At 35.7% G+C, this 27375-nt stretch overlaps 1 protein-coding gene across 1 annotated transcript in view; it reads right to left on the bottom strand.

The window, feature by feature from the left end:
- Positions 1-472: 472 nt before the first annotated feature.
- Positions 473-27375, bottom strand: part of LOC120628138 (anoctamin-4-like) — a 34704-nt gene continuing 7801 nt past the window's right edge. Inside the window, exons 2-25 of the mRNA XM_039896365.1 lie at positions 17102-17369; positions 16851-16975; positions 16467-16610; positions 15547-15702; positions 14618-14728; positions 14069-14203; positions 13197-13373; positions 12913-13064; positions 12218-12320; positions 11561-11668; positions 10607-10812; positions 9395-9561; positions 9231-9307; positions 8281-8421; positions 7419-7583; positions 6766-6909; positions 5943-6112; positions 5087-5226; positions 4730-4889; positions 4325-4370; positions 4032-4137; positions 3684-3859; positions 2739-2916; positions 473-2312 (exon numbers count right to left, since the gene is read on the bottom strand). Of these exons, the coding sequence (XP_039752299.1) occupies positions 2218-2312; positions 2739-2916; positions 3684-3859; positions 4032-4137; positions 4325-4370; positions 4730-4889; positions 5087-5226; positions 5943-6112; positions 6766-6909; positions 7419-7583; positions 8281-8421; positions 9231-9307; positions 9395-9561; positions 10607-10812; positions 11561-11668; positions 12218-12320; positions 12913-13064; positions 13197-13373; positions 14069-14203; positions 14618-14728; positions 15547-15702; positions 16467-16610; positions 16851-16975; positions 17102-17363 (3444 nt within the window). The 5' untranslated portion in view covers positions 17364-17369 and the 3' untranslated portion in view covers positions 473-2217. The remainder of the gene's footprint in view (positions 2313-2738; positions 2917-3683; positions 3860-4031; positions 4138-4324; positions 4371-4729; positions 4890-5086; positions 5227-5942; positions 6113-6765; positions 6910-7418; positions 7584-8280; positions 8422-9230; positions 9308-9394; positions 9562-10606; positions 10813-11560; positions 11669-12217; positions 12321-12912; positions 13065-13196; positions 13374-14068; positions 14204-14617; positions 14729-15546; positions 15703-16466; positions 16611-16850; positions 16976-17101; positions 17370-27375) is intronic.

Raw genomic sequence — 27375 nt, 5'->3', positions numbered from 1 at the left:
TATTTTTTGCAGATAAATGTGTTGTAAATTGAAATTTTATGTTACTATGATAAACTTAGCTGCGCCTCGCGGCTTGAATGAACTTGCAATGAATTCGTCTGTACACATACCTCATTGTAATAATAAAAAATGAATCATTTCCAGGACCAAAAGTAGCCTATGTTACTCTCCGTCCTTTATGTCAAAAAATAAAAAAGTCGATTTTCGATAGGACGTAAACGAAAGGACGGGTTTTCTAGCAAAATTACCTGTAATCTTGGATAATTTTCCTATAATTCAAGAAATTCGATGTTTTTCCAGGGCTAAAAAAAGATAATGTTACTCTCCGTTGCTTCAACTAACTCTATGCCAAAAACAAGTGCATTGATTGCTTAGTTAAATAAGGATAAATGCGTAAATGAAGGATTTCAGGATTCGGACTAGTTAGGATTTCAGCTTAATCAACATTAAAGAATTTAAACAAAAACAAACACCCCATTAAATAGTTAATATAATTATTGTTCTAACTTAAATTCTTAAGAGTTTAGTCTTCTTTATAGTCTAATGTGCAACATTAACTAATATCACATTTTAGGACAAACACTTTCTTTATGGTGCTCCCGCACCATGTTAAATGTAGGTAGGTAACCATAAATATCTTTAACTTTACTGTTCACTGACAAATCTATTAAAAATCATATAAAAATAACAAGAATATATAAGTCGAGTAGTCAGAAGACTGTTCGGCGCGGGTCACCAGACTCCAAAATTAAAAACAAAAAATACGTAATCGACAACGGCAGTGAAACAAATTCACGCTATTGGTAACGACGTAAATATAAATATAAATACCAAGAAAATATATACTGATTTCGGTTAATATGTAAACGTATGTTTACATTTTGTGTCAGTTAGTTTAGTTTAGTTTTAAGATGATTTTTTTTAATTACATTTATTAAATTATTACATGATTCCGAAAGTAAATCTGGATTTACTAATGCAAGAGTTCAAAAAATGTGTTAAAACAAAATTATTACAGCGGGATAGATACAATTGTTTAATGACAAGGTTGCTTGCAAGTTGTCAGCTCTGTTCTCATCTCCTAAAAGATAGAAAAATTATTGTAAAATGATGACGTTGGAAAATAGCAATTGCCGAGTTTCGAAAAATAGCAAATGCTGGCTCTTTTCGGAAGAGTCTGCTTTAGGATTTTTAGGATTAACATTTTTTTATGAAAACTGTTAGGTAACTTTTTTTATAAAAACTAAAACTTTCTATTATGTTTCTATTATGGCTTTCAACACGTTTCAATACTTTGATAGGTACTCGATAAATACTGCGCTTGCGAACTTATAAAGCTTTTACTAAGGGTACATACAGACTATATAAAGGATGACTAGAAGTATGAGATAACAGAAAACTTAAAGACAAATTGGACCCAAGGTTCAAAATTCTTTGCCTAAAAACAATACTTTCTTACGTTACCGAAGAACATAATAAACTTGCAGTCTCCTTGACAATTTATAGAGATGCAGATAGAGATACATGTTTTGATAATGCTTATAGTACTAGCTAGGCTTAGATCTAATTAAATCTACGCTGATTTTTAATCCACAAGGTTGCTTGTTAAAGACTTTTTTAGCAAATATCATAAATTGTGATTAGGATTCAATTTATTACCTAAGTAAATTTATATTATAGATACTAAAGATGTTCACAAACTGGCTATTTTTCAGCAATGTGGAATTGCCTAGTCACTATGTTGTCAATCATTCGGATGCATAATATCCAGAACTGACACGAAACAAGGCGAAGCGAGTAAGAGTGTGATATTATTGCTCGCTGTTCGTATCGCATCGTACTTTTGTTTTTTTTGGGCTAAGGGTTATTGCGTATTTGGGTGGCCAACAAAGTGAGCTTTTCGTTATGCTAAGTGTTAATCATCTAGCTATAAAATTACTTCCGTAATGTCGATAAGCCACCGAAATTACGTCAGAAAACCATGTTTAAGCGCCTAAGTGTAAACAAAAAATGAAGAGCTTCGATGGCTGACGTTTGAGTGACCTTCGTTTACTACAACTGCCGCAAGTACCGCCCGATTACAATGTCTTAGATCAAAGCGTAGCTTGAAAAAACACTGGAGATTCAGAAGGCAGAGTTCAGACAGCAAAATTTACAGCAAGATGATATTTTTGTAGTTTATAGAACATTTATTATACTGCTATTTATGAATTCCGACTAAGACGGTCTTGTCGAGATTGCGACGTGCGCGTCTATGCCGTTGGACACTCGCGATTGTCGGCGCATCCATAGAGTCGGCTGCCTTTCTGAAACTAAAAGTCTTGCATTAAAATGATAGCCTGAGATGATATATACGTATTCTTCTGTTTGTCCTCATTCCATGGAATCGGCACAAAATGAATTCTTTAAAATTGAATACATTCTTGTTGTTTTGGTTTTTTCATATTTAAACCAAAGCAGACCGTCCGTAGAACAACTAGAGTTACCAACATAGCTGAACTGGGTTTGGGTCCCGAGGTCCTTGAGTTATGACCTAGCACTGTAGATCGCAGTATTGGTAGACCCATTAGGGGTCAGACCGCAGACGATATTAAGGGAGACGCAGGGAGTCGCTGAACACATGTGGCACATGACGTTAGAAGTGTGGAAGTCCTCACAAAACACCTATATCGATCAGTCGACGTCTGTCGTTTGATATAATGATGATAATATAAATTTGTAGTAACTTAAGAACTTACCACCACTATCACTATTCTGCTTATTCAATTCTTCGTGCTCAGTAGACAGCCTCCGCCTCCCGTAGTCATACTTCGCTTCTTTGGAAAGTAGAGTTTCTCTTTGCATCTGCGTGCGCAGTTCAGCTGGCACATCGGGAATAAGGAGCTGCATTAGCCCCGTAAGACCGAAAACTACGTGCTGCAAACATATTAGTATTAACTTTTTCATTGGCTACCTAAAGATTAAAGTTGTGCACATAAACTTCAACCTAAGTTCTGAATTTTTTGAGCTGGAGAGTTCCTTTTCAACTGGTTACCATCAGTTTACTATCAAGGGATTTGCGTTGCTAAACTTTAAACAAGGTAACTATTAGCCTGATAAGAAATCTCAGAATCCGTAATAGAACCAGAGTCACCCATAAAGCTGCGCGAGCTGTGAAACTGAATTGACCAAGTTGCGGAAGACGCCGGATGATCGTCGGCGGCGGTCCGATGAATGTTGTGGCCTCAAGTTTCTGACCTAAATAGTTCGAAGTAACCACAATTCGGGACTATTTAGGAAGGCAACATTCAAAACTATGAAATTTGGAAATCCCAAAAAAAAACCTTCAGTTGGTACTATGATAAAGATGACCTCTTCCAGATTTTAGGTGTGATCGCAATTAAACACTAAACTATCATGAAAATTAATAGCAATTCTGTCCAACTGAGGAAATTTTGGTACCACTTGTTCTAGAAAATGCAATCCAAGCAGACGTATAATTGTTGAAATATCAAGTGAGTAATAAATATTTCTATGAGTTTGAGTGAGTTCGGAACTGCCAAAGAAAATCTAATAACAAGCATATTTTTTTTAAATTCCTTGGATGATAAAAAAAACTATGAGTATTTAACAATTATGTAACGTAAATTTATGCTTAGCTTGCACAGAGAACTAAATACTTCTGATGAATAAATTAAACTTACCTCAAAAACGACAACAAAAGCGAGTCTAGCAGCAAACACATGCCAGTAGTGTGGTGAGAGTCCGTAAGGGTCGGCGTGATCAGGTGGGTTGCGGTACCCTCTGTATGCACACACAGGAGGGTCAACTTCGTTCTCATCTGCCCCCCATTCCTCGCGATAATCAGACGTATTGAATACTGTAACAATTTTAATACTCTGGTATTATGTTCCAAGTTTATCTGATACTATTTTACACCAGTGATAAAGATTAGATTTTTATGAACTCTTAAATCTTGTGTTTATGTAAAGTCCTATTAGTTATATTATTATTTAGACAGATGTTATATGCTTTACTTTTATTTCACTTACGTGAGAGTGAGTGGTCAATGTATCCAGCAAGGGTGTTGTCCGGGGAGTAAACGTATTTGTATACCATGCGAGGTATGAAATCACTAGTGTACGCTATCACAAATGCCTGAAAAAATAATCAGTTATGTATTTTTATTTACTGCCAGTGGTAGGTTTTAAAGTTGCTACTTCTAAGATAGACATTACTGATGATTCAAGAAATTTATTAGATTTAAACATCCATAATTGCGAGTAAACACTTTCAACGTGCTCAATAATACGTAGTGTCAGTTATAAATATAGGGTGAACTTACGTTAGAAACTACAGCGGCGTATGTGATGCCCCTTAAAATGCCATACCTGAAAAACAAAATGTCATAAATGTAAAAAACTTTTATGCTTTCAATAATATTCTCAAACTACATATAAATATAAATATAAATAAATATATACTACGACAATACACACATCGCCATCTAGCCCCAAAGTAAGCATAGCTTGTGTTATGGGTACTAAGATAGCTGATGAATATTTTTATGAATATAATACACATAAATACTTATAATAAACACCCAGACACTGAAAAACAATCATGTTCATCACACAAGCATTTTCCAGTTGTGGGAATCGAACCCACGGCCTTGGACTCCGAAAGCAGGGTCGCTGCCCACTGTGCCATTCGGCTGTCAATATATGGAAGTACGATGTTTAATACTAACCAAGCTCCTATATCTTCAACACGTTCTGCTAATGGTCTTCTAGCTTGAGTGACCATTTTATAAGCATCGAGGCGTATTTCGGCGATATTGTTCAGGAGGGCGAAAAGCGGAGCCAGAGGAAACGCTGCCACAAATAACGTGACGAAGCCGTATTGTAGGACTGTAGGACAAAAATAATTTCTCAAATTAAACTCCTGATCAAGAATCTAGAAAATCGGTTTATAATTGGTGGAGTAATCGAGTACAAATATTTAAAAAAAAACAATCAAATTGAGAACCTCCTCCTTTTTTTAAATCGGTCGAAAAGATGAGATTTTTGTTCTACAGTTGGATAACGACGGTGATAATATAACTTACTCATCTCTAGGTATTCATCGAAGAGTGCCAATCTTCCTGGATCCTGTAGATGATAATCCTGCTCCCACGCCATATGCGGTTTGCTGGGGTCCCGAGTGACAGCACGGTGTGACCGCTGACGCCACCAATTGTGGAATTTTCTAGAAAACATTTAACTGTATTACTTTAAGAAACTTTCTTAGATGTTATTCAAGGTGTTCACTATTAGACTATTCCTAAAAAGACTGTCGCATCTACTTTTTTTTATATACACATCGCCATCTGCTGTTTAGTAAATATAACGGATGTCTATTCTTTTTTCTTTTCTGCTTTCAACTGTTTATATCAACGTGGGGATCGATCGGCTAGTACCTACATTAATAAATATTAGGAATTTACGATGCAATATATTTACCATCTGTCAATCACCAAATAACAGGGGTAGAGCACTACTTTTTTTAAGAATTGACACACAACAACTTTTTAAATAGGAACCTAAGTGATACGGTAAATGCACCTAAGAATCTAAAAAGCCATAAAACGAAGAAGGGCAATAAAATTGAAATAATATCTGTGTTAGCAAAAATTGTATCATATTAGTTACGAATAACTTAAGAATTGCTCTTTCATTTTCACAAGGGATAAATATTTTTGGATCTCATGTCCTTATCATTATTTGTATCCGAAAAATATTTAAAATTATTGTTTGATTGATCTTTTGATAAAAAAATATTCCAAAATAGAAGTTTATTAATTTCTATGGAACATAGGTTGGATGGTTGGTATGATAGAAAAAGGTTCGTCTTTAAAAGATCAACATAGTTCACCGATTGACAATATTAAATAATAATAGACTTAAGCTGTAATCATAACTCACGGATATCCAAGCTCAACGAAGTTATTAAAGCACTGCTTTCCAATCATAATGATAGCTAGCTGAATACACAGTTCAGAAAGGCAACCGGCTGGGTCACAGATATCTCCTTTAAGTTTGAAAAACTCCGATTTCCGAGCCTGATCGTCCCCTGGATAGTCAAAAAAGCGACCCTAGAACGTGTAAGAAATTAGTAATGAGCATTTCAAAGTAAGTAAACTATTAAAAATTAAGTAAGTAAACTATTGATATTAGAAGTGACAGCGTAGAAATATGTCTAAAAATAGTCAAAGTACCCGATATCTTGAAATTTGTCGATATTCCGACCCAGTTACATGGAGCATGGTCACGACGACCACGATCCATGTAACAAATTTAGTAAGTTAAAGATACTGAATATTTTCAGTGCCTACATTTCCTAGTCTTAGTTACATAGCGCCTTGCATAATATATGTAGATGTTATATAGAAACAAACTAACCGATACACATGGAGAAACTATAGATGTTCTTCATAATATAATAATAGAAACCTATAAATCTAAACGAATTAATTCATGCCTATTGGTATTTATGGGAAAGGACAAAGAAGCAAAGACAACAAAGAATATGTAAAAAACTGGACAGTGTAAAAGGAGTGGATTGAGAGAAGTCGGCTAATAGGGGAAAATGGATACGGAAATTTTGTGTTGCATGCTACTAAGCATAGGATATGGCCAAGAAGAAGAAGAAAAAGAAGAATTAGGATCCTTATAATAAAGTCTCTACAAGAAAAATTATAATTTACTACATACCTACATTTACTTTTAAAAATTAAAATCAACATACCTTGAAGAAAGCGATATAGATTAGTGATGAGTAAAAGTTAATAAATTCGAAGAAGAATATTTTGAACGTATAAGAATCTTCGTATTCAGTCTGCGTGCGCGGGTTTTCTATGTTTGTTAGAAATACTGCTACTTTAGCATAAATCTGAAAACAATTAAATACTAGTAAAATATAATAAGCTTTCGCTTGGTTGTTGGATCAAAGGTCGGATACAGAAGGCAGTAGTCCTTGAAACGGCGCGTATTGTGAGGAGGTTCCTCACTCTGGAGCCCTGACCGCCGGTTGCTTGGGCATCCAAAAGCCCCGAAAGCGGAAGGTGGATATTTTTTCTTATAAATTTTTAAGTGTTTTTTATATTTTTAAGTATTGTGAAGTATAAATGATGTGTGTAAATGATGGAAAATTTATTATTCAAATATAAATTTTTTAAACAAACTGACAAAGTTAATTGGTGCCACTAAAAGCAATTTATGAAATAAGGAAGAAAATGAATTTTCTTTTACACCTTTGGTTACCTAGAAGAGATCGCTTTAGAGCAATTTGAGCTAACCTTCTATCTTAAAGAACTATTGTACTGGCGTTTTTGTAAATTATGTATATGGTGTACAATAAGTGTAATTATTAATTCATACGATAAATCAATAAGTAATTACCCGAGTAAGAATCATAATCATGGTCAAGTTTATCAGCGCCGCTGTCATGGCCGTAAAGATCTTTGCGTGCCTCTTCAAGAAGAAACCACTGCCACCGTAGATAACTGAGACCATGGAAATTCTGTAGATTATCGTTCCCAAGACCGCACCCATTACAACTGCTATCTGTTGAAACAAAAAGTACTTACCAAATAAGGAAATATAAATCAAAGTAACAATATCGTTAGCGTTTTCAAATCTAGGTATGCGGTGAGGTAGATGATTTTTTGTCGTGTGTTCGGAATCACAGTTTGCAAGAAACACTAACGTATGAACTAAATATATGACTTTTAAGAATAATGGCATTTTTAACTCTATTATTAGCAAACTTGTGAGCATTTCGGCAATGAAAGGGGATTCTTTGAATTTTTTGTAGCTTAATACATAGAGGCTATCTATAAAAGTCATTTAAATAAAGAAATAAAAAAAAGTCTAAGTACTCTTAAGGTTTCCAGTGATCTCATTTTTGTTATATTAACAGGTGAAGGTCTTCGCGGAATGAAAATAGCGCGACATGAATATAGCGAAATTACAATAAAGGAGATTAAATCTTCGCCGATCACACAATAGCATTATTGCTTGACAACAAACACAATAGTAGTTTATTCAACAAGGGACTAAAAGAAGCCATTTCATACGAGATAGTCAGTCAGTAGGCTTTAAAAACGAGTAGAGTTTGACATTGATTGAAAAATTTTTTTTGAGTTTGAGTGTGAAATTAATAAATTGTTTCGTTGTTTTGTTTTGATCGTTTTGAACATTGAATACTTATGTGCTAAAACTGAAAACTGATATAAAGAAGTCAAGAAGTAATATATGTCACCATGAACAGAACAGCTGAGCTAGTGGCGACATATCGCATAGTCTTTTGCCAAGTGGGTAAGTATGGCTCCTTTTCTCTAGAAACTGGATTTGTCCGGAATGTTTTCACGGAGGTTTCGAATTCTGGCCGTGGGTCTTCGTCCTACAAAATTAAAGTAAATGTTAGTAAATTTATAACTACCCTTGAAATATAACGTCAAATAATTAAATCTTTAATTTACTAAGCAATTTTGCATCCATTCTAATATTATAAATGAACTTGTACTGGTAATAAGTAAGAAAATAAGTACTGGGCCCGTAACCTAATGAAACACGTAGTGGCTTTGCATAGACTGGCTATTTTTTTTTAAGTAGGTAGCACAAAGCCGGTTAGCTACACAATTATATTAGTAAACAAGAGATAGCGCTAGTAGCGTGGCGCATTAAATACATTATTTAGATAATTCTAACATGTTTGTTCTTTAACTACGTTCGGTTCAACCACTGCAGGATCTTGATAAAATTTGGCACATCGTAGGTATATAGGACAAAAGACACTTTTGTCCCGGAAAATCAGCCAGGTTCTTGCAGGATAAAAAAATAAATTTTAGCATAATTCCGCAAATCGTGTCCACATTGCGAGAAAGCTTGCTTATAGAATACTATATTATCCTGGGAAAGCAAACCGTTCCCGCGGAATTTGGAAAATCGTCCCGTACGCAGTTGAACTCGTGGACATTAGCATATTACAAGTAAGGCTTAGTTAGAAGTTTGTATCAGAAACTTTATAATAATGATTAGGTATATCAAATACAGCCCTGCGAAAGTATACAATCCTTAAAGCGTCATAAGGATAACACAAGTGGATTAAGAAACTACATAAATTGATTATAAATAAACGAGAAACTTTTGTTTAACTAAGCCTTAGTTAAATAAAACACCTTACAACTTTTGTACGCAAAAATAACATACTTGATCGACGCCTCCTAAGTCCCACTCCCATCTTAGAACAGATTGTTTACGTTTCCACAACTCAAGGAATGTAGTCGCTATAAAAGAAATATACAAATGAATATGACAAGAAACAATAATAACCAGATATAACTAAGTGAAATTCAAGGTTAACATAAACTCACCCCAAAAAGACATGAAAATAGCAAAGAACACAGTTGCCGGGTTATCGAAAAGATACGTTAACTTGGCGAAAAGACAGGAGTCTGAGAGAAGTTGATACTGGCAGGCCTTGTCACATAGTGGACACAGTGTAGTATTGCCCGGACCATTGCCATCGCAGATTTCTTTACTGTAAAATATGGATTTACCTTTAAAGTGAGCATTATTTAAACTTAATATTATTTAAAGTGCAAGTGCAAGTTCCTATTACGCGAGCCATCATTTCGCGCCTAAGTATATTCACGTAAATTTTCAGTGAATAAAACTGGAATGCCAATGGAATAAAAACTAGACGACCTATAATTCTGTAAGCGGCATTGTCTTTCTGAATAATTAATCTTTATAGAAGAAGAAAATAAAAGCTATAAAAGCTAAATAAAAGCTAAGCTACATAGCTAAAATTAACTGAATAAAATAACTTTTTTTAATAAGCATATTTTCAAGATGTTTCTTATTTCATTGGAAGTGAATAGGAAAACATAAAGAAAGGAACTATGTTTATTATATTTTTGTAATATCAACGGAAATTAAATCTTACAAAAACAGTTCGATTTGGATTCCAAATCACTGCGAAATTCTTAATAGCAAACGTGGTATTCGTGCGTTGTTTTGTTATATCACAGGTAATGTGGAGTTCAGTATCGCAATTATCTGGCATTTTCAGATTCCATTATTTTGATAGTATTAAGAAGATCGCAGTAGTCAAACAGATTGTGATAGGCGGATACATTTTAAAACAAATAATCTAATCTAATCACGAGTATATTAAGTAGTTGGAAAGTAAAGACATGAAAGAAAAATAATATTAATTAATATGTGAATGATGTCGGCATGGAAACAGTAATCTGTAATAGTAAATTATGTGGGCATTGCCAAAACGCGGCATCTCATTTCTAGTGAAGATATTAATAGCAAAATGGTTATTTATTTATTTCTTAAAATCAGTAGGTTATACATAATACTTGATGTCCTGAAATTCCATTGAGTTTGTCTGGATATGGACATGGTTAACATGGCAGAATCTAATAAATAAACTGAATAAAATGGCGTTTTGCGTCACGGATTTGGTGGGAAAAGATTATGTAGATGCGAAGTGAACTTGACAAGGATGTACGGAAAATTAGAATTAAATAATAAATAAACGAATTCATTTCAAAATGGTTAGTTATGCTCACCTGGGAATGTTATCGCTGGAGTGCATGCTAGCAAGGCCGTATAAGAAGCACAGCGTCCCAACAATCGCAGGTGCGTATAGCATCTTGGTGTAGAAGCCGAGCCAGCAGAAGTAAAGGCCGATCTTCTCTCCGAAATATTTTTTGATCAGCCATAGTGGTTGCTTTTTATACCATTTACAAGGACGTGCCCATTCCAGGTATAATAGCTGTAGGAGAATCGTGAATAACTATATTAGACTAAGCTTTTAATGAAAAAATATTATAAACTAGCTGTTGCCCGCGACTTCGTCTGCGTTTGATTTTGTTTTTGATGTGGCACTAAATTTAGTTGTAGATCTAAAAGAAATTAAAGGATTCAGTATCGCTACGCTTTAAATGAGGGGTTTGCTGCTGTCCGCTGAGGAGTTCTGTACTCTATCTCCAATCACAGTTTGAGCAAAATTAAACCCATATTATAACCTCTATAGTACAAAAATAATTATTTAAATCGGTTATATTTTGTCGGAGTTATGGTGTAAAATCGTCAAACACTCATCCTCTCTCCCAAAGGAACCGAGCTTAATGTCGGGATAAAAAGTATCCTTTATTACTTCTAACACTTTCAAGAATATGTGTACAAAGTTTCATGAGGATCGGTTGAGTAGTTTTTGCGTGAAAGCGTAACAAACAAACTTACATTGACATTTATAATATTAGTAGGATAGGATAGGATAGGATAGGAAGTAGGAAGTAGGATACGATAGGATAGGACAGGAAAGTAGAGATAGGGATATGAGTTTCACAAAAGTTAATTTTATTTGTGTGTAATTACTGATACGAGGAACATAAGTTATCAGAATCCAAATTCGACCCGTGGGCCATTCGTGGGCCATTTGTCACTTTAAGTTCTTTCCTCAATTTGTAGTATGAAGCTTGATCTGACCGGCATATAACTAAATTGTAGTTTATAATCACCCGTCTATCTGTTTGAGTTTTGTCATCCATATCCAAATCATATCTGCCTTCGTGTAAAGGAAAACATGCTAAATAGGTGCCGTCGTTAAGAAGCCGTCGGATGCCCAACTAAAAAATAAAAATTAACCGAAATAAAATTTCCTATTTTAATATAATAAAAAAATATAATGCATATTTTGATTATAAAATATATAAATATTGTTTCCATCTATAAAAATCTAGGATCATACAATTGCATGCTAAAAATATTTTATTCCTTGCAATAAATTCCCGCTTTTGACTATCTGTAACGTTATAATTCATTAAAGCTAGATTTAAATTAATAAAAACAATGCCGCAGCTATGTCTTGATAGTTCTTTATACTATTTTATTTTAAAGTCATTTATGTTGCCAACAAAACATAATATTGTTATCTGAATTGCCTTTTATCGTTTAATTGAATGCAGAAAAGTTCTGTGTTTCATAATAACTATTTATAATCTTTATCAAGTTTAAAAATAGAAATTATGTGAATGAAAAGTATCTCCATCATCAATCAGACTGTTGAATTCGTACTGCTGAGTACAGGCCTCCTCTCCCAAAGGAGCGAGGGTTAAAAAAACATAGAATCAGAAGTATTCTTAAGAAAATTAGATAATTTCACTTATGCTACTAACCTTTGTGTCATTATTGTCATATTTTGCCCTAAGTAATATTTGCATGACTAGTAAACTACGTTGAGCTGGAGATAATTGTGTAAATCTATCTTTTACTAGGAACCTGAAAGAAATGAATTGTTAAGAATAAGATTACAAACGGTATGAGAATAAAAATGAAATGAAAACTTTTTCATACACAAAGGCTGAGAAATGCCACGTGTGTTGATCAGGTACAACTAACAAGTAATACAACCTCTTACAATTAGTCATGATGGGATGATGGTATGGATCTGTGGGATTGCCAATCCTTTCATAGGTTAGAGTATTTCTCTAGGGTTGTAGTGTACTAGAGCCAGAGACAGAGTGATTGTGCAGATCAGCGGAGTTATTTCCATTTTGATATTCTCTATTACAATTTTAAATGGTCAACATAGGTTCCTTGTCTCTACATACATTTTCATCGTTATACTTTACGTAATAAGGGTTTAACGACTTTTAGGTCGCACGGTGTATATTTCATTCATACTTTTCATGAATTTTAAAGTTTATTTGTGAAATGGAACTCGTGAATAGAACCGTACATTATATTTCGAAATATTAAAGTGTATTAACCAAGGAAGTTTTTAGATGATAGACATTAGAGACTCAAATGTATTCGCAATCTTTTCGTCTATAAAAATAATACACAATTAGGTGCAAGATCTAAAACTTACTGTTCTTCTCTCTTAAGATCAGGCTTGTCAGTTGCGGAGTAAAATGAAGGTTCAGGTTCGATTCTTTCGTGTCCATATTCGAATAGATTCTTCCATTTGTGTCGCCATTTTATGTACCAATGTTTATCTGATTCAGTTTCAACTTCGTCACTCTTTGGAAGTAAAAAGTAAGTTAAAACATTTTGCGTTAGGGGTTAAAAAATAATTAGGTGCAACCCTCAGAATATAATAATTCTATTGGTGCACTTAGTTTTTGCACAATCATGATTAGGAAGTGTCCTCACCCAAGCTTTAACAGATAGACTGATGAACCTTTTCGTAGGTAATTTCATGCTCAAAACTTCAGCCAGCCGCACTTCGGTCTTCCAAGGAATGTGTATTTTGAGAAACCAAGTTTTGCCATCGAATGACAGGCATTTGTTTTCCAGTTCTAGTTCTAGACCTTCTTTTATTAGGTTTTCCTGAAAGTTGTTAACTAGGAATAATGGGCTTTGGACTGAATTGTTCCTATATTTATTAAGGGCCAGAAAATAAGAAATATTAAAAGAAAAGAATAGCTCCTCGTTAAACAGATTTTAATACTAACCCTTTTTAAAAATTTCTAGTTCCTTTTTTTATAAAACAAAATTTCACTAATACTTAGCTATTACTTCGCCGATTAAATGGATGGGTATAAGCCATCGGTTATTTTGGAACAAGAAATTAAGAGCGTAAACTCAGCGTTTTTATGATAATTATCACATGTAAGTGAGAATGATCCGGTCTGGAATTATATCGAGTCGATTATCAGGAAGACTGATTGACTTTGCTATTCTGGTATTCTGGTCTAGTTAACTGTTAAGTTTCGACGGACGGACATGTCAAGAAAACGGTATAAAAATATTCCAAAACCCAAAAACAACCCTATCCTCAAATTTAAATAAGACATATCGTTGACCCCCCCATAGGGTAAAATATGGGCAAGAAAAGCAAGAAGAACTTATTTAACTTAATAAAAGGAATCAGGAGTTTGTTACTCCTTACATGTATTTCTTGAAATAAAATCCGTTGGCGAACACGCAAAATAAGGCGATCGATATTTCAGAGGAAATAATTAACAAAAACTTGCAAATTACAATACGTATTGTAATTAGCAATGTTTGGGGCATGAACATACTTGGAATATCCGCCTGGATTCTTTCTTCCGTGCCTCAACCTCTGTCATCACACCATAATCTTCTTCTTCATATGCGAGAACCATATCTATTCGACGTCTTCCATCTCGAAACATTAAAGAATCTGGGTCCAAACCCTGAAATTATATCAGGCTTAAACAAAATTCAATACAGTTTAAATGGCTTAAAATTTTGTAATACAACAGTATATGTACATATATATAAGACAACTTTTGGTTTTGTCTACATTTCTTCTATCCGACTATCCAATAACATTTTCTTCGAATTTATAAGGTCGAACATGTTGATATATGGTACAATTTTTATTAAAACTGATTGTAAAATGGCGTTTACTTCGGTGTAATTAAGAAAATAACATTTAATTTTGGGAAACATACGTTACTTCAGTACTCATTCAAAGTTTAAAGGAATATAATAACAAGATAGGTAATTCCTTATTTTCACCGAACAATAATTTAAAGTGCGTAACCGTATCCACGCGAGTCTGACTCTCACTTTACAATTTTTACGTACATAAGAAACATGCTTACCTCCGAACTAGTTTCTCCAAAGATTTCTTCTTGTTCCCTTGAACCACTGTTTGGTACAGAGGGCGTTCGTTCATCTCTTGCAAAGTTAGATGTTTGGCTATTCCGTTTTGACTGAAAGAAATGGATAATACTTAGAGGTATAATATATATAATAACTTCTTTCGTGAAAATCTTATCTCTCATAGGTTTTGTTTTGGAAATTAAGTCATACTAGATGGTTATGTGATTGAAATTTGTCTGACGCTTTCGCTAGTTACAACAGCTTTTTTTCGCAGAGCCGTCCGGGGAAGTAGTACAACCATGCTTTCAGCCGCTACACAGTACCTATTGTTGCTATGCTATTTTCCAGTCCGAATGGCGTGGTTGCCAGTGTTATTGATCAGAGGCTTAACACGCCTCAGGTTATAGACACAGGGCGGCACTTTCTAGGAAATGTTCCTTGCATGCCCTGAGAGGAGTTGCTCTGTTTCTTCGGGTCGGTTGAGATCGTTTGGTAAAGATCGTTTAATAAAATACGACCGTTTTATTTAATTACCGACATAGCTCAACCAGTCGCAAAGCTTAAGTGGCAATGGACCGCGCACATAGTTCGGAGAAAGGATGGACGATGGGGTCCCAAGGTGCTGGAATGGCAGCCCCAAACTGGTAAGCGCAGCGTTGGTCCACCCCCAACGAGATGGACAGACGAAACTAGGCGCGTCGCAGGTAGCCGCTGGATTCAAGCGGCACAGAACCGTGGAATTTGGAACTCCCTACAAAATACTATATCCAGCAATGGACGTCTATCGGTTGATATGATGATGATGATGATACGCTAATTATTATAGTTATGTTTTTGTTGACTTTATTCTTCTTCTGCTGTGTGCAATAAAGATAGATAGATTTAAACATAGACCCAAGTCTATGTTTATATCTTTCAATAGCTATACCTGTAAACTCGGCAAAGGCGTACCCGGTAACGCTGCATCTTTTTTACTAAACATGCCTGTTGCTGTGGTTGCATTCCTTATCAGATTCCAGTTTTTTTTAGCTTTGCGTTCCTCTGAACTATCCCTTGAAGAGTTCAAGTCCTCTCGAAGATAAATCTAGTTACAAAGCAAAGTAAATAAAATTAAGTTAAAGTAGAAAAAATAGAGGTTTTTGTATTTACATTTGGTAAATAGGTTGGTTTTTATAAAACCTTTATATCCCGATTTACATTCGATAGATCTTTATAGAATTATGTTAAAATAAGAAGAAAAGAAGTATAATATTATAGTACCTTGGCGACAGACCTTCGCTTGGCGTTTTTGTTTGTAAAATTAAAAAGGTATGATAGTAGTGCTGCTCCTAGATTGGGAAAATAACAGCGAGCAATATCGCGTAAAATTATTGATTGAACATGAAAAATTAAAATTATATATTAAAAAACTATAAGATTTATATTTCCTCCAAATGATATGTGTAAAATTATACATAATCAATGTGTTATCTTGTTTCAAAAGTGTCTCATTGTAATATAGAAGTTTGGAAAGTAGATTGAAACTACAATGTTTTTTACTTGATGGCGACCCAGTCCCTATAATCTTATAGGGACTGGGTCGCCATCGATATTAAAAGGCATATATTAATTTAGGCATCGGTGGTAGGAGAGCTCTAGCTTACTGGTCAAAGCGCTCAGGCCGCGATTGCCAGAGTCGCAGGTTCAAATTCAAATTCTAAAAGATTTATAAAATTGGTATTTCCTCCAAGTGCGGTGTAGGTAAAAACCGGTAAAAACACTAATATGAAAAAAAAATAGCTCCACTGTCAGTGTCATTAAAGCAGAATACACTTCCGTGTTCCAGAGAGGCCCTAAAATAGTAGATACCTTATTCGTAGGACTCTCTATAATATCAGCTAGCGAGGTTCCGAACGCTGAATCTGGTGCAAGACTGTCTGCAGATCTCCACGTAGAGCGTTGGGTTGGAGTATTGGGTATTGCTGAATCGTGGCTGCGACGACGGGTTTGCATCTACAAATATTTTAGATTACGGAGAAGAAACACTTTATTGCATTAAAATATAAAAATACAGAATTAATAAATGAGTTATCAGAAGTGGTTTCGGAATGTGGAAGCGTTTCCACCAGTCAGTAAAATGTAGTGTAAAACGCCGTCTTGAGATAACCGGTAATATGCTGAACACAAGACAAAGAATCACCTACAATGTTGGCAGTTCAACTTGAGCACATAAGGATATATGAATGACTATACCTGATCATCTACAGGACCATCGGAAGTACTTAGTTCAGTGCGCGTGGTAGAAGTGGAACTGGCAAGGTCATTCCATGCATTATAATTTGTTACATGTGCTGTTGGGGGTTCGGAACTTGTTCCATCTGCAAATGGTGTGTAATTTTAGCTCGAACTTTATAGTTATACTTAGAATTCTAGAATCATTTGTAATTATATTATCAGTTTAAGTTTGTACACACAATCTTCTCTCATCCGTTGTGACTTCTTACCTTCTCTAAATGTTTCCTTTTTACTCCTACCCCCATCATGGCTATTTCTTCTTGATGAAGACTCGCTCTGACTCACTTTAAGCCTCTCACTTTCGAATGTTATTCGGTCCAAAAGACTTGGCTCTGATGTACCGACTGAAATATCGTCAATCTTTTCTAGATTTACTGTTAAATTTTCGGATTTTTTTGGTAAACGTTGGCTGAGTTTATGCAATATATTCATGGATGCGATCTCTTCGTATGGTTCACGGCCATTTTCCATTGTTTTCTGTAAGATGACAATGTTTTTTTTTTGAGTGGCAATGATGTTTGAAGCGTTAACTTCCGTCTAAGCTATATTGTATGAGATGTAACTTCCTCATCATTATGCCAAGTGTTATCGGCTGGAGGTCAAGTTTGCTGAATCCCAAGCTACTTGACTGTGAAATATTTGTTGTTACTGGTATCAAACAAATATAGATAGGCTTAATCGATGATAAAGCGTACCTGATTGTGTTATTTGTACAGGGTACTAATTTTTTTAATTTAATTTTTAATGAAATAAAATACATAAAAGTAAATGTGTAGAATCAGCTCAGTCAAGATTTTAGACTTAAAGGACTATTAAATAGCATTTTTTTTAAAACCCGATGTCTTAGTTTGGGATGTAACACTAGTATATTTAAAATAATCCTTTATAGATTTCAATCTACAACTACTTTACGTAACTTTTTCAATACAATCATCATCTTCTTTTTCAATAAAATCATCGTTTAATAACATGCTAGTGAACGATTCTGCTTGGCTATTTATCTTATGATTATTTTATCTTATGATTTTTTTCAAAATATAAATAGCGAGCAAAAATAGGGGTTACCACGCCCATAAACATTACCAGAGGAGCCACCAATCGTTACCTGTTTCAAGGAAGGAAGGAAATGCGTTTGATCACTCCTTGAACAACCCCATATTAAAGTATTCAGGAAGTATAGTAGACTAGCGTACCCAGCCCGCTTCTCCGGGCTAGATTTTGCTTTTTTTTATTTAAACAATAAACTTACATCATTCAATTTTTAATTTAAGTCTCATAATATATTAAATCATTTATTTCTCTCCGTATTCATTCTCTTATATTCTCTTCTCGAGCGGGTGGAGATCATTATCTACACCCATGTAGTTGTACACCCAACAATAGAATATCATCATAGCTGATCAAATCATCAGCATCAAAGCTGTATTTGACAGTTTGACAGTTCAAAAATAGGAGTGCTCCGATCGTCACGAAACTTTACAGGATTACTCGCCAGGTCAATGCGGAGATTCCCTGAAAGTTTCATTGAAATCGGTCCAGCCGTTCCAGAGCCTATACGGAACATACTCACACACTTTTTCTTTTATATATATAGAAGATTTGACTGGGAGACAGTAATAAACCAACCTGCTAGTGCGCTGGATATCGACTAGAAATTCTAGTAGCAGAATACCATACCGGTCGAGATGAACCTGAATTTGCGCATGTTAAGGATGAAGAACATGGTATTAATTTTTTCAATACAATCATCATCTTCTTTTTCAATACAATCATCGTTTAATAACATGCTAGTGAACGATTCTGCTTGGCAATAAAATATGTAAAAGCTTTACTTTCTCCATTTACCCATAACCGGCCCACTACAGCGCACGGGTCTCTTCCCACAGTGAAAAGGATTTAGGTCGTTGTCCACCACGCTGTTTAGTGTACTATACTTATTTACGGACGTAACTATTCTAAATGATAATAATGAGGGAGTTTAGAAGCTTGGACTGGTAGACTGCTAAACGATTTGCTAGCACGCAGGTGAAAGATCGGGTAGAAGTTGTAGTAGATGAAAATCGGGCATCCAGATGGAAAGCTATACTTAACTATTGAACGTTTATAACGAATTTGACGTCCATACGAAATAAGCATTGATTGGAACTAGAACAAATAATAACAAATGCTGACGCAAATCGGTACGTAGTACTCAATATCTACAGAGAGAATATTTTACAGAGAAAGTGACTGCTATATAGTTGGTCGGATCTGATCCTGGCACTTACCTCTTACTTTAAGAAGCTATGTGCGTTTTTAAATCTTTGACGGCCGATTGGCGCCGTGGGCAGCGACCCTGCTTTCTGAGTCCAAGACCGTGGGTTCGATTCCCACTACTGGACAATATTTGTGTGATGAAGCGAATGTTTTTCAGTGTCTGGGTGTTTATCTATATATTATATGTATTTTTATGTATATTATTCATAAAAAATATTCATCAGTTATCAATGTACCCATAACACAAGCTACGCTTACTTTTTGACTAGATGGCGATGTGTGTATTGTCGTAGTATATTTATTTATGTATTATTTTAAATCTTTAATTATCGGAAAAACATCGTGAGGAAACCTCCATGCTTTAGCGTTCTCCGTATTGGTCTCAAAGTCGTGTGAAGTCTACCAATCAGCACTGGGCCAGCATGGTTGCAACCTAAACTCTTCTCATTGTAGTAGGAGACCCGTACCCTGTAGTGGGTCGGTAATCGGTTGATATGATGAATTAATAACGTTTGTAGCTGCATACAAACTTTTTGACACCACTCTCTCGACAATGCCTTATAACATAGCCTAGTATTAAAAGGTCAAGTACGTCAATACACCCTGTATTGACTTACCACGTACGTAGGCTTAGCGGGCAAGTAATGTTGTACTAGAGTCCCTAGGGGTTTTTATGATTCTAATAAGGAACATTGCGCACGGCTTATCTAAACAAAATAGGTTAATTCTAATATAGCTATCTCGCTCTAACTTATGATGGCGTCCCTGACACTCGCCAGAACCTGTGAAGCGCGAATCATTGAGAAAAAAAAATCCCTACAAAACTTGATTGTATTGCTACGCGAGGTGTGAAAAATAGATTATTCACCCCAAGGCTAAAGCTACCGCCACTTTGGGCACCGTCACTTTGGGCACCCCTAAAACCCTCGTTACACTCAGAATTCTGAATGCAACAACCTCGCTATGTTCGGGAGTTACTCTAAAATCCCTTGTTTGCTTGGGATCCCGACGCCCGTACGACACTGCTTTATCCCCTTGTTGAAAAACCTACTATTACTTGCCATTTAATACGGGCGGCTATAATTGAACATTGTAACGGGTAGCCGTGTGAAATTGACACATACTGTGAAAACGCGCTTGGCCTGTGAATTATAGATGGAGTATCGACCGTTGTCCTGTCGAGTTTCCCTTGATGCCTAATGGCAAGTTGAATTTTCTTCTAATCGTTTTTCCGTCGTTTTATTTTTAAAATAATCAATTGGGTTTTAGTTTTTTTTAACATTATGGAAAGCGCTGATAGCCTAGTCGTTTGGGCTTCAGCTTTATCGATCAGATTCGATCACGACAAGCACCTCTAACTTTTCAAAGGTATGTGCGTTTGAGACATTTAAATACCACTTAAAACATAAAAATATCACTTAAAATGTTAAACATTGTGAGTAAACCTGCATGCTTGAGAATTCTCCGTAATGTTCTCAGAGTCGTGTGAAGTCTAGGAATCCGGATTTGGCAGAGTGTTGGATTATGGACTAAACTTTTCTCCCAAGACCCGTGTCTTGTGGTGGTCGGAAATAGGTTGATAATGCCGCCAAATTGTACCTTAACGCTATATTATATTTGTACTTAGTGAATTTTCTGTGTGTGGTGTACAATAAAATGTATTTATGTTATATTAGATATTGCAGTCAAGAGCTAACTACTAGTGGAATAAAATAAAAGTACATACGTAAACTATCGAAAAGCTGACATGTCCAGCAACAAAGTTGGCTGGCAACCACGTTTTCTATAAATAGTGTATCAAATTGTGACAATATTGATTGGACATATACGAGGCGGGTCAACCTACGAGTATAGTGCGCGATTCTATTAGACATGGATGGACATGGGCCGTATGTTATTAGGTCAATATAATACATGTGTTAACATCAGGTGACAAAAAGGCTTTATTCTTTAATGGCTATTGCCTGCGTTTTTCTTCCACGTTTATTACTGTTTCTTACAAATCCCGTGGGAACCGTTTGGTTTTCTGGGATAAATAGTAGCCTATGTCTCCTCCTATACTTACTTTCAACTAACTCTGGATCAAGTTTATTAGTTGGTTAGTTAGGGCGACAAGGAAGGACTAACAAACTATAACACTTTTAAAAATACGAATACGAATAAATAAACTACGACAATACACACAACGTCATCTAGTCCCAAAGTAAACGTAGCTTGGTGTTATGGGTACTAAGATAACTGATGAATAATTTTTATGAATAATATTCATAAATACTTATAATATACTAGCTGTTGCCCGCGACTTCGTCTGCGTTTGATTTTATTTTTAAAGTATTCAGTATCGCTAAGCCTTAAATGAGTATAGTTGTATATACATATAACATGTGACTGTTAATTAATTATAGACAAATAATTTGCAATAAAATAAAATTGTGACTTTACTTAAAGATCTAAGCTATCCTATCTCTTAAGTAGGACCAGACTGCTCACGGTGTGCCAATTTAATTTAAAATCGGTTCAGTAGTTTAGGAGTCCATCGCGGACAAACATCGTGAAAGGAGATTTATATATATTAAGATAGATAAACATCGAGACACTGGAAAACATTCATGTTCATCACACAAATATTGTCCAGTTGTGGGAATCGATCCCACGGTCTTGGACTCAGAAAGCAGGGTCGCTGCCCACTGCGCATTTATAATTTCTGACCTCTGAGCTACCAGTATGCAAAAAATAAATATATCATAGGAACCGTTAGGCGTGATCAAGACACAAACATCCATACAAACATTCGTAAAAACAAATCCACTATCCTATATTATAAATGTCAAAGTGTGGATGTTTTTTACTTTCTCAATGACGCAAAAACAGCTGAACGGATTTAGATGAAATTTGCCATGCATGTAGCTAAAGAAATACATATAAAATAATACATGGAAAAGATCAAAGGCTACCTGTTATCCCGATTCCTTAAGTAGTCCCCGAGGGAAAATTTTAAATTGTTTACGAGACAAGCCGCGGGCAGAGTGCTTTGAAATTTGGTATGCATGTCACCTTTGTTATGGAAAACGACATACTTTGTATACCGATCTCTCAAATAGTTCCTGTTGTAAGAATGAAAATTGTTAACGAGCGAAGCTTTAGACCCAATTCTGCAGTCCAATCAGACGAAGTCGCGGGCAGAAGCTATGAGTAAGAGAAAAAAGTAAATATAATACGCACACAAATTAAAAATAACGATTTCCTTTGTGAGCTGAACGATTATACATTAATAGCCTGCGGTTTCATTCGCGAATGTTTCGGTTGTTAAAAAACTTTTACGGAGTAAAGTGTCCTTTGTCCTTATCAATAAGCACAATCTGTTCACATCAATCTCAAAAATTCACAAGATCCGTTTAGCTGCTAAGCAGTGTATACAACGTGCAATAGGATATTACATAACGAACCACCCTGTAAAAAGGGTAGATCAAAAGAAGCATATTTTTCCATACTAACGAATTCACAACATTCTAAGTTTTTACGTATGACAACCCTGTTTTAGATCAAAGATTGACACGCGCATAGTCCCTAGGCTACGCGACGCGTAACTAATAAAGTTACAGGAGTTACTTGATTTTAATTAGGCATGTGATATACGGGCTGTAACTGATTCCTTTTAGTAAAAACTATGGCAGTGGTTGACTCAAAAACTTTTAGCGTTTCGGTTTTACATATAAGTCTTAAAGACAGTAAATAGCTTGTTCTACAACGACAGTAAATTTCAATTATGTACTTGTAAAATACTCAATCTAAAAGACACTTTCGCATTTATAACATTAACAAATTATTCATTTATGCATTTAATGAATTGAGTATGAAAGTATCAGTCAGCTGAAGAAAGCATTTTCCTCTTTAACGTTGCATTAACTTTGCACTCTACATGTAAATTGACTTAATATGTATCGAATAAAATGTCGAGTTCTTCATACAAGTATACCGTTTCCTGAGAAATTATGACTTTTATAGACATAATTTCCCGCAAGTCTTTATGCATAATACCCAGTTCAAACTCATTACGTTGTTTGATGAATTAATTATTCATATACTGATTACTGGGGCTGGATTAAGCGGGTTTTTTTAACTTTCTTGTTTAGTTTTTTATGCAAGAGTTGTAGGTACGTTTTCAGTAGGTACTTTAATGGTAAAAATGGACTTTTATGGTACGACGATCGACTTGAAATTTTGATCATCATCAATCTATTCCCAGCCCACTACAGGGTACACCACGTCTCCTTCTAGAGTGAGAAGAAGTTCAGAACGTAGCTAGTGGCGTGCACTTCATACATGCACAAAAGCACTGCCTACCCTAAAATTGATATATAACTCGTATAGCAGGAGGATTTTTGCTGGTTTATGCAATTTTTCTGCTGTATGCATACCCTGGTAAGAAACTCAGTGCACGCCACTGGCCGTAGCATAGCGGATTGGTGGACTTCACACGTCTTTAAGAACATTATGGAGAACTCTCAGGCATGCAAGTTTTCTCGTCACCGTTACAGCCACGGAGCTACTGAGGTTATCTAAAATGTTCTAGTTATAAGTATAATTATATAAAAACCAATTGCCCTGGGAGTCTAAATGTCCTCGAAAATGGCACAACCGATTTATTTTTTATTTTGTTTTTGCTTTCTTGACAAGAAAACTGATCGGTTGGTGGATAATTTTGTATGGTTAAATGCTACTTTGGATTACTTTCAATAGATGGCGTTCTTTAGGCAGTACAAAGTTCACTGGGCTATTTAGTACTAAATATATATTTAAAAACAGTGCGTTCTACTTACTTTAATTAATGTTAACCTTACATGAGATACAGCCGATCGCAGCAAAAACAATCGGAAGCATATAATCTAGTTTCATTTTAACTACACGATGGTCACGCGAGGTTACATTAGCTTCGATTGTAGTAGGTGCAGCTATAAATTATAATAGTCAGCGACTAATGGATAAATAAAGCGTCAATAGCCAAGAGGGTAAGGCTTCGGATTTCGTTTCGTGGAGACCGAGTTCGAACTTCGAACGTTCGAAATTTAAATATCACTTGCTTTAAACGGTGCAGGAAAACATCGTAATGAAAACCGAGTCTAAAAGTTCACAATGTTCTCAACGGCGTCAGATTGGTATCTGTCTACCATTTGGCCAGCGTGGTACACTACGACAAACCCTTCTCATTCTAAGTGACGACCCGTGCCCTGTAGAGGGCGTGTAACGCGTTTATGATGATGATGAATGGATAAACATAAACTCAACTCTCTGTTACACTACAAGCTATCTCATTACAATCTCAACTGTGTCAGTCAAAGTGGCCTACTTTAAGATTCAGCGCATTCAGCATGGGCCGGAGACAATTATCTCCCCGGGGAAAGGATAACAATTTATCTTCTCCCACAGCTTTATCAACTTTCAGATCATTGGCGCACAAGTAGATATACTTAATATATAAATAATGTATGTGTAATAATAAAACGGGTATAACTTCTCCTATTCCATGTTCCCGTGCTTTAGCCACCTGCTAATTATATTTTACGTTAATTATATCGCCTGTCAGTGGATATAATCGAGGGATATAATTTTTGTCTCCTGCCTGTATTTAGCCCTGCTGGGCCGGAAAGGTTGGCAGCTCAATAAATTAAGGCAAAAAGGTATAAAAAAATAATAGAAGAAACTAAAAACATTTATTCCATACCAGGCGGCTTTGTCCGCTGTAGTTAGGTACCATTCGCATATACTGTGTACTTATTTCCCCACTAAAGCTATGAATGCAAAAGCGTTCATGCGTGGAGCGATTTTAATTATAGCAGAATCCCAAAAGAACTACCTATGCATTTTTCTGGAATGAAGACTCAGTGCATTCACTCAGACTTCTGCTTGCCCCGGGCCATGGCCCTTTTGGTCCTAGGATTTCAAGCATGGCGGGTAGTTAGCGGGCCATCCAGCAGGGCTAGGAACGGGAGGGCAGGAGACAATTTGTATTCCCAGATTATATCCCCAGACAACGAATAAAAGCAATTCACACCCAAGCTTTTTTATCGTTAAGAAAAATCCTATTAAAATATTAAGAATTACTTTCCCTAATATTATAATAGGATTTTTCTAGTAAACCCATATCAAGCATTCCGGCATGTAAACCGGTTACCGGTGTACATGCCGGAATGCTAAATAGCTTGCAGGCATATCTTTGTCGTTAGGATAGTAAGTTGCCCAGACCGAAGCCTCCCACCAGATCAAAAAATAAATTAAGTATACTATTATAGATAAATACCCATATTACCCCTGTTGTTATGAGCATTACACATTTAGCTATTATTACTTAGACTAGCTGACCCGTGCAACTTCGTCTGCACCAAATCGGTTACTACCGGAAAACACAAATATCATGTCATGAAAATCGTTGGAGCCGATTCCGAGATTCCAATTAATACAAGAATTGCTCGCCTTAATATGTTGTAGAAAATATTTATTTATTTATTTCTTGATTTTTAGATGTATAACAAAGTCGGTTCTTTATTTGTCAAAAAAAAAACTTTTAATGATGTATCCTTGTTAGATTAGATTGTGAGTTACCCTAGTTTCTACATCCATGCTGAATTCTAAACATGTGTTGCACATTATCAGTTTAATTACAGTTTTTGTTTAATGAGGTTAGAGTAACGTAATCGGCGAGAAGCCTTCAAGTCTACGTAATAGTTTTAGTTCTGTTGTACTTAAGTCTCTTAATGAAACTAAATTTGAAATTGACAGTCAATAAAGAAATTAGATGAAAAACGATCCAACTAAATGTAAATTCAACTAAAAAAACGGATCGCAAAATCGCTTGGCGGCACGTCAATAGCCTCCCACCAGACAAAACCAGAGAAAATGAAGAAATTATAAATTCCCAAATTGTCCCTGCGGAACTAAAGTTTTTCTATCAACACGATCGGAAGTCGACTTACTGTCGGCGGCGCCGCGACGGGCGATTAGCGTCTTCTTCACTGTTCCTGGGTATGTGAGAGAGGGACAGGAAGTTTTGGAAGGATAAGTATCATGTTATTATGTGTGCGTGTATGACCATATTAAAACAAACGGTAACTTCTACATTACCTACACCCCGGGAAGAGAAGAGGTGAGACGGCAATAACGTCAAATACGGAATAGCAATGTAAATGGGGAACTTCAAAGCTGTGGTAAATATAAACAAAAGTGTTTTACAATCGCCTGCATACTGTCGGTGAAACAATTGGTGAGTTTTATTCACTTCTTAGAACAATAAACATTACTAACCATGTGGTTTTCTTTGTGTTTTGTAAATAATTGAACGCGGAGGTGCGATTGAATAAAAAAGTCGTATAATTTCACATACGTTCGTTTATCGTATGATTTATTTTGGAACCAAGTTCAAATATTTTATTTTTATTTTCTAAACACAATGATTATATAATATAAGCTTCATTATATAATGTAAACCATCCGTGAAAAATTATTTTTACGATACGAATTCGTTGCATGGTTGCAAAGAGGAGCGAGCGGATTAAAACACTGACGCGAAAAACTACTTCGTTTTATATTATCGAGAGTCGAGTTATTTTTTATATAGATATCTTTATGATTGCCTATATTAAATGAAGTTTCATTTAATATAGGCAATAACCACCTTCCAAGGTGTGTTCTTGATCCCGGAGCTTCCCAATTTGGGCGGAGGGCTGCAACCGAGGGGGTTTGAATAGTTAAGAATTCCTATATTACCCGAGTTACCCCCCAGGAAGCCAGGTATCTCAGAAGGGGATTTCCTTCCCCATAGCGTTACTAGGGCTTTGGGGCGAGCGCGGCTCAAGATGAGAAGAGCCCAGTGCGTATTCTGAAGAAGGGGGGACGTTGACCCGGGGGTGCCTTCTGCGGAGCTGGTGCCTCGGTTCGAAGGTTTCGACTGAGTGGGCTTTCGGACTATGGTTTAGCCCGAACGCCCCCGTGACAGACCCACGTCCGAATGGCGTCAGAAATTAAGGTATAATTAAATGATGTAGAGACGTATTCTAAAAACTGCATTCTTGGCTTCGATGCTATCACTGATATAAGACACTCGTGCCAATCAAAACATTATATGTAGTTGGAATATAAAGATATAATCGGTTTCATTTTTAGTTTACCGAGAGATATAATATATACCTTGATATATATTTCAATTACACTTCAAGTTAGCCCAGTAATCTCA

The sequence above is a fragment of the Pararge aegeria genome, chromosome 12, assembly GCF_905163445.1.
Source record: "Pararge aegeria chromosome 12, ilParAegt1.1, whole genome shotgun sequence".
NCBI lineage: Eukaryota > Metazoa > Arthropoda > Insecta > Lepidoptera > Nymphalidae > Pararge > Pararge aegeria.
The sequence above is the reverse complement of the archived record's forward strand: the minus strand, read 5'-3'. Positions and strand labels throughout refer to the sequence as shown.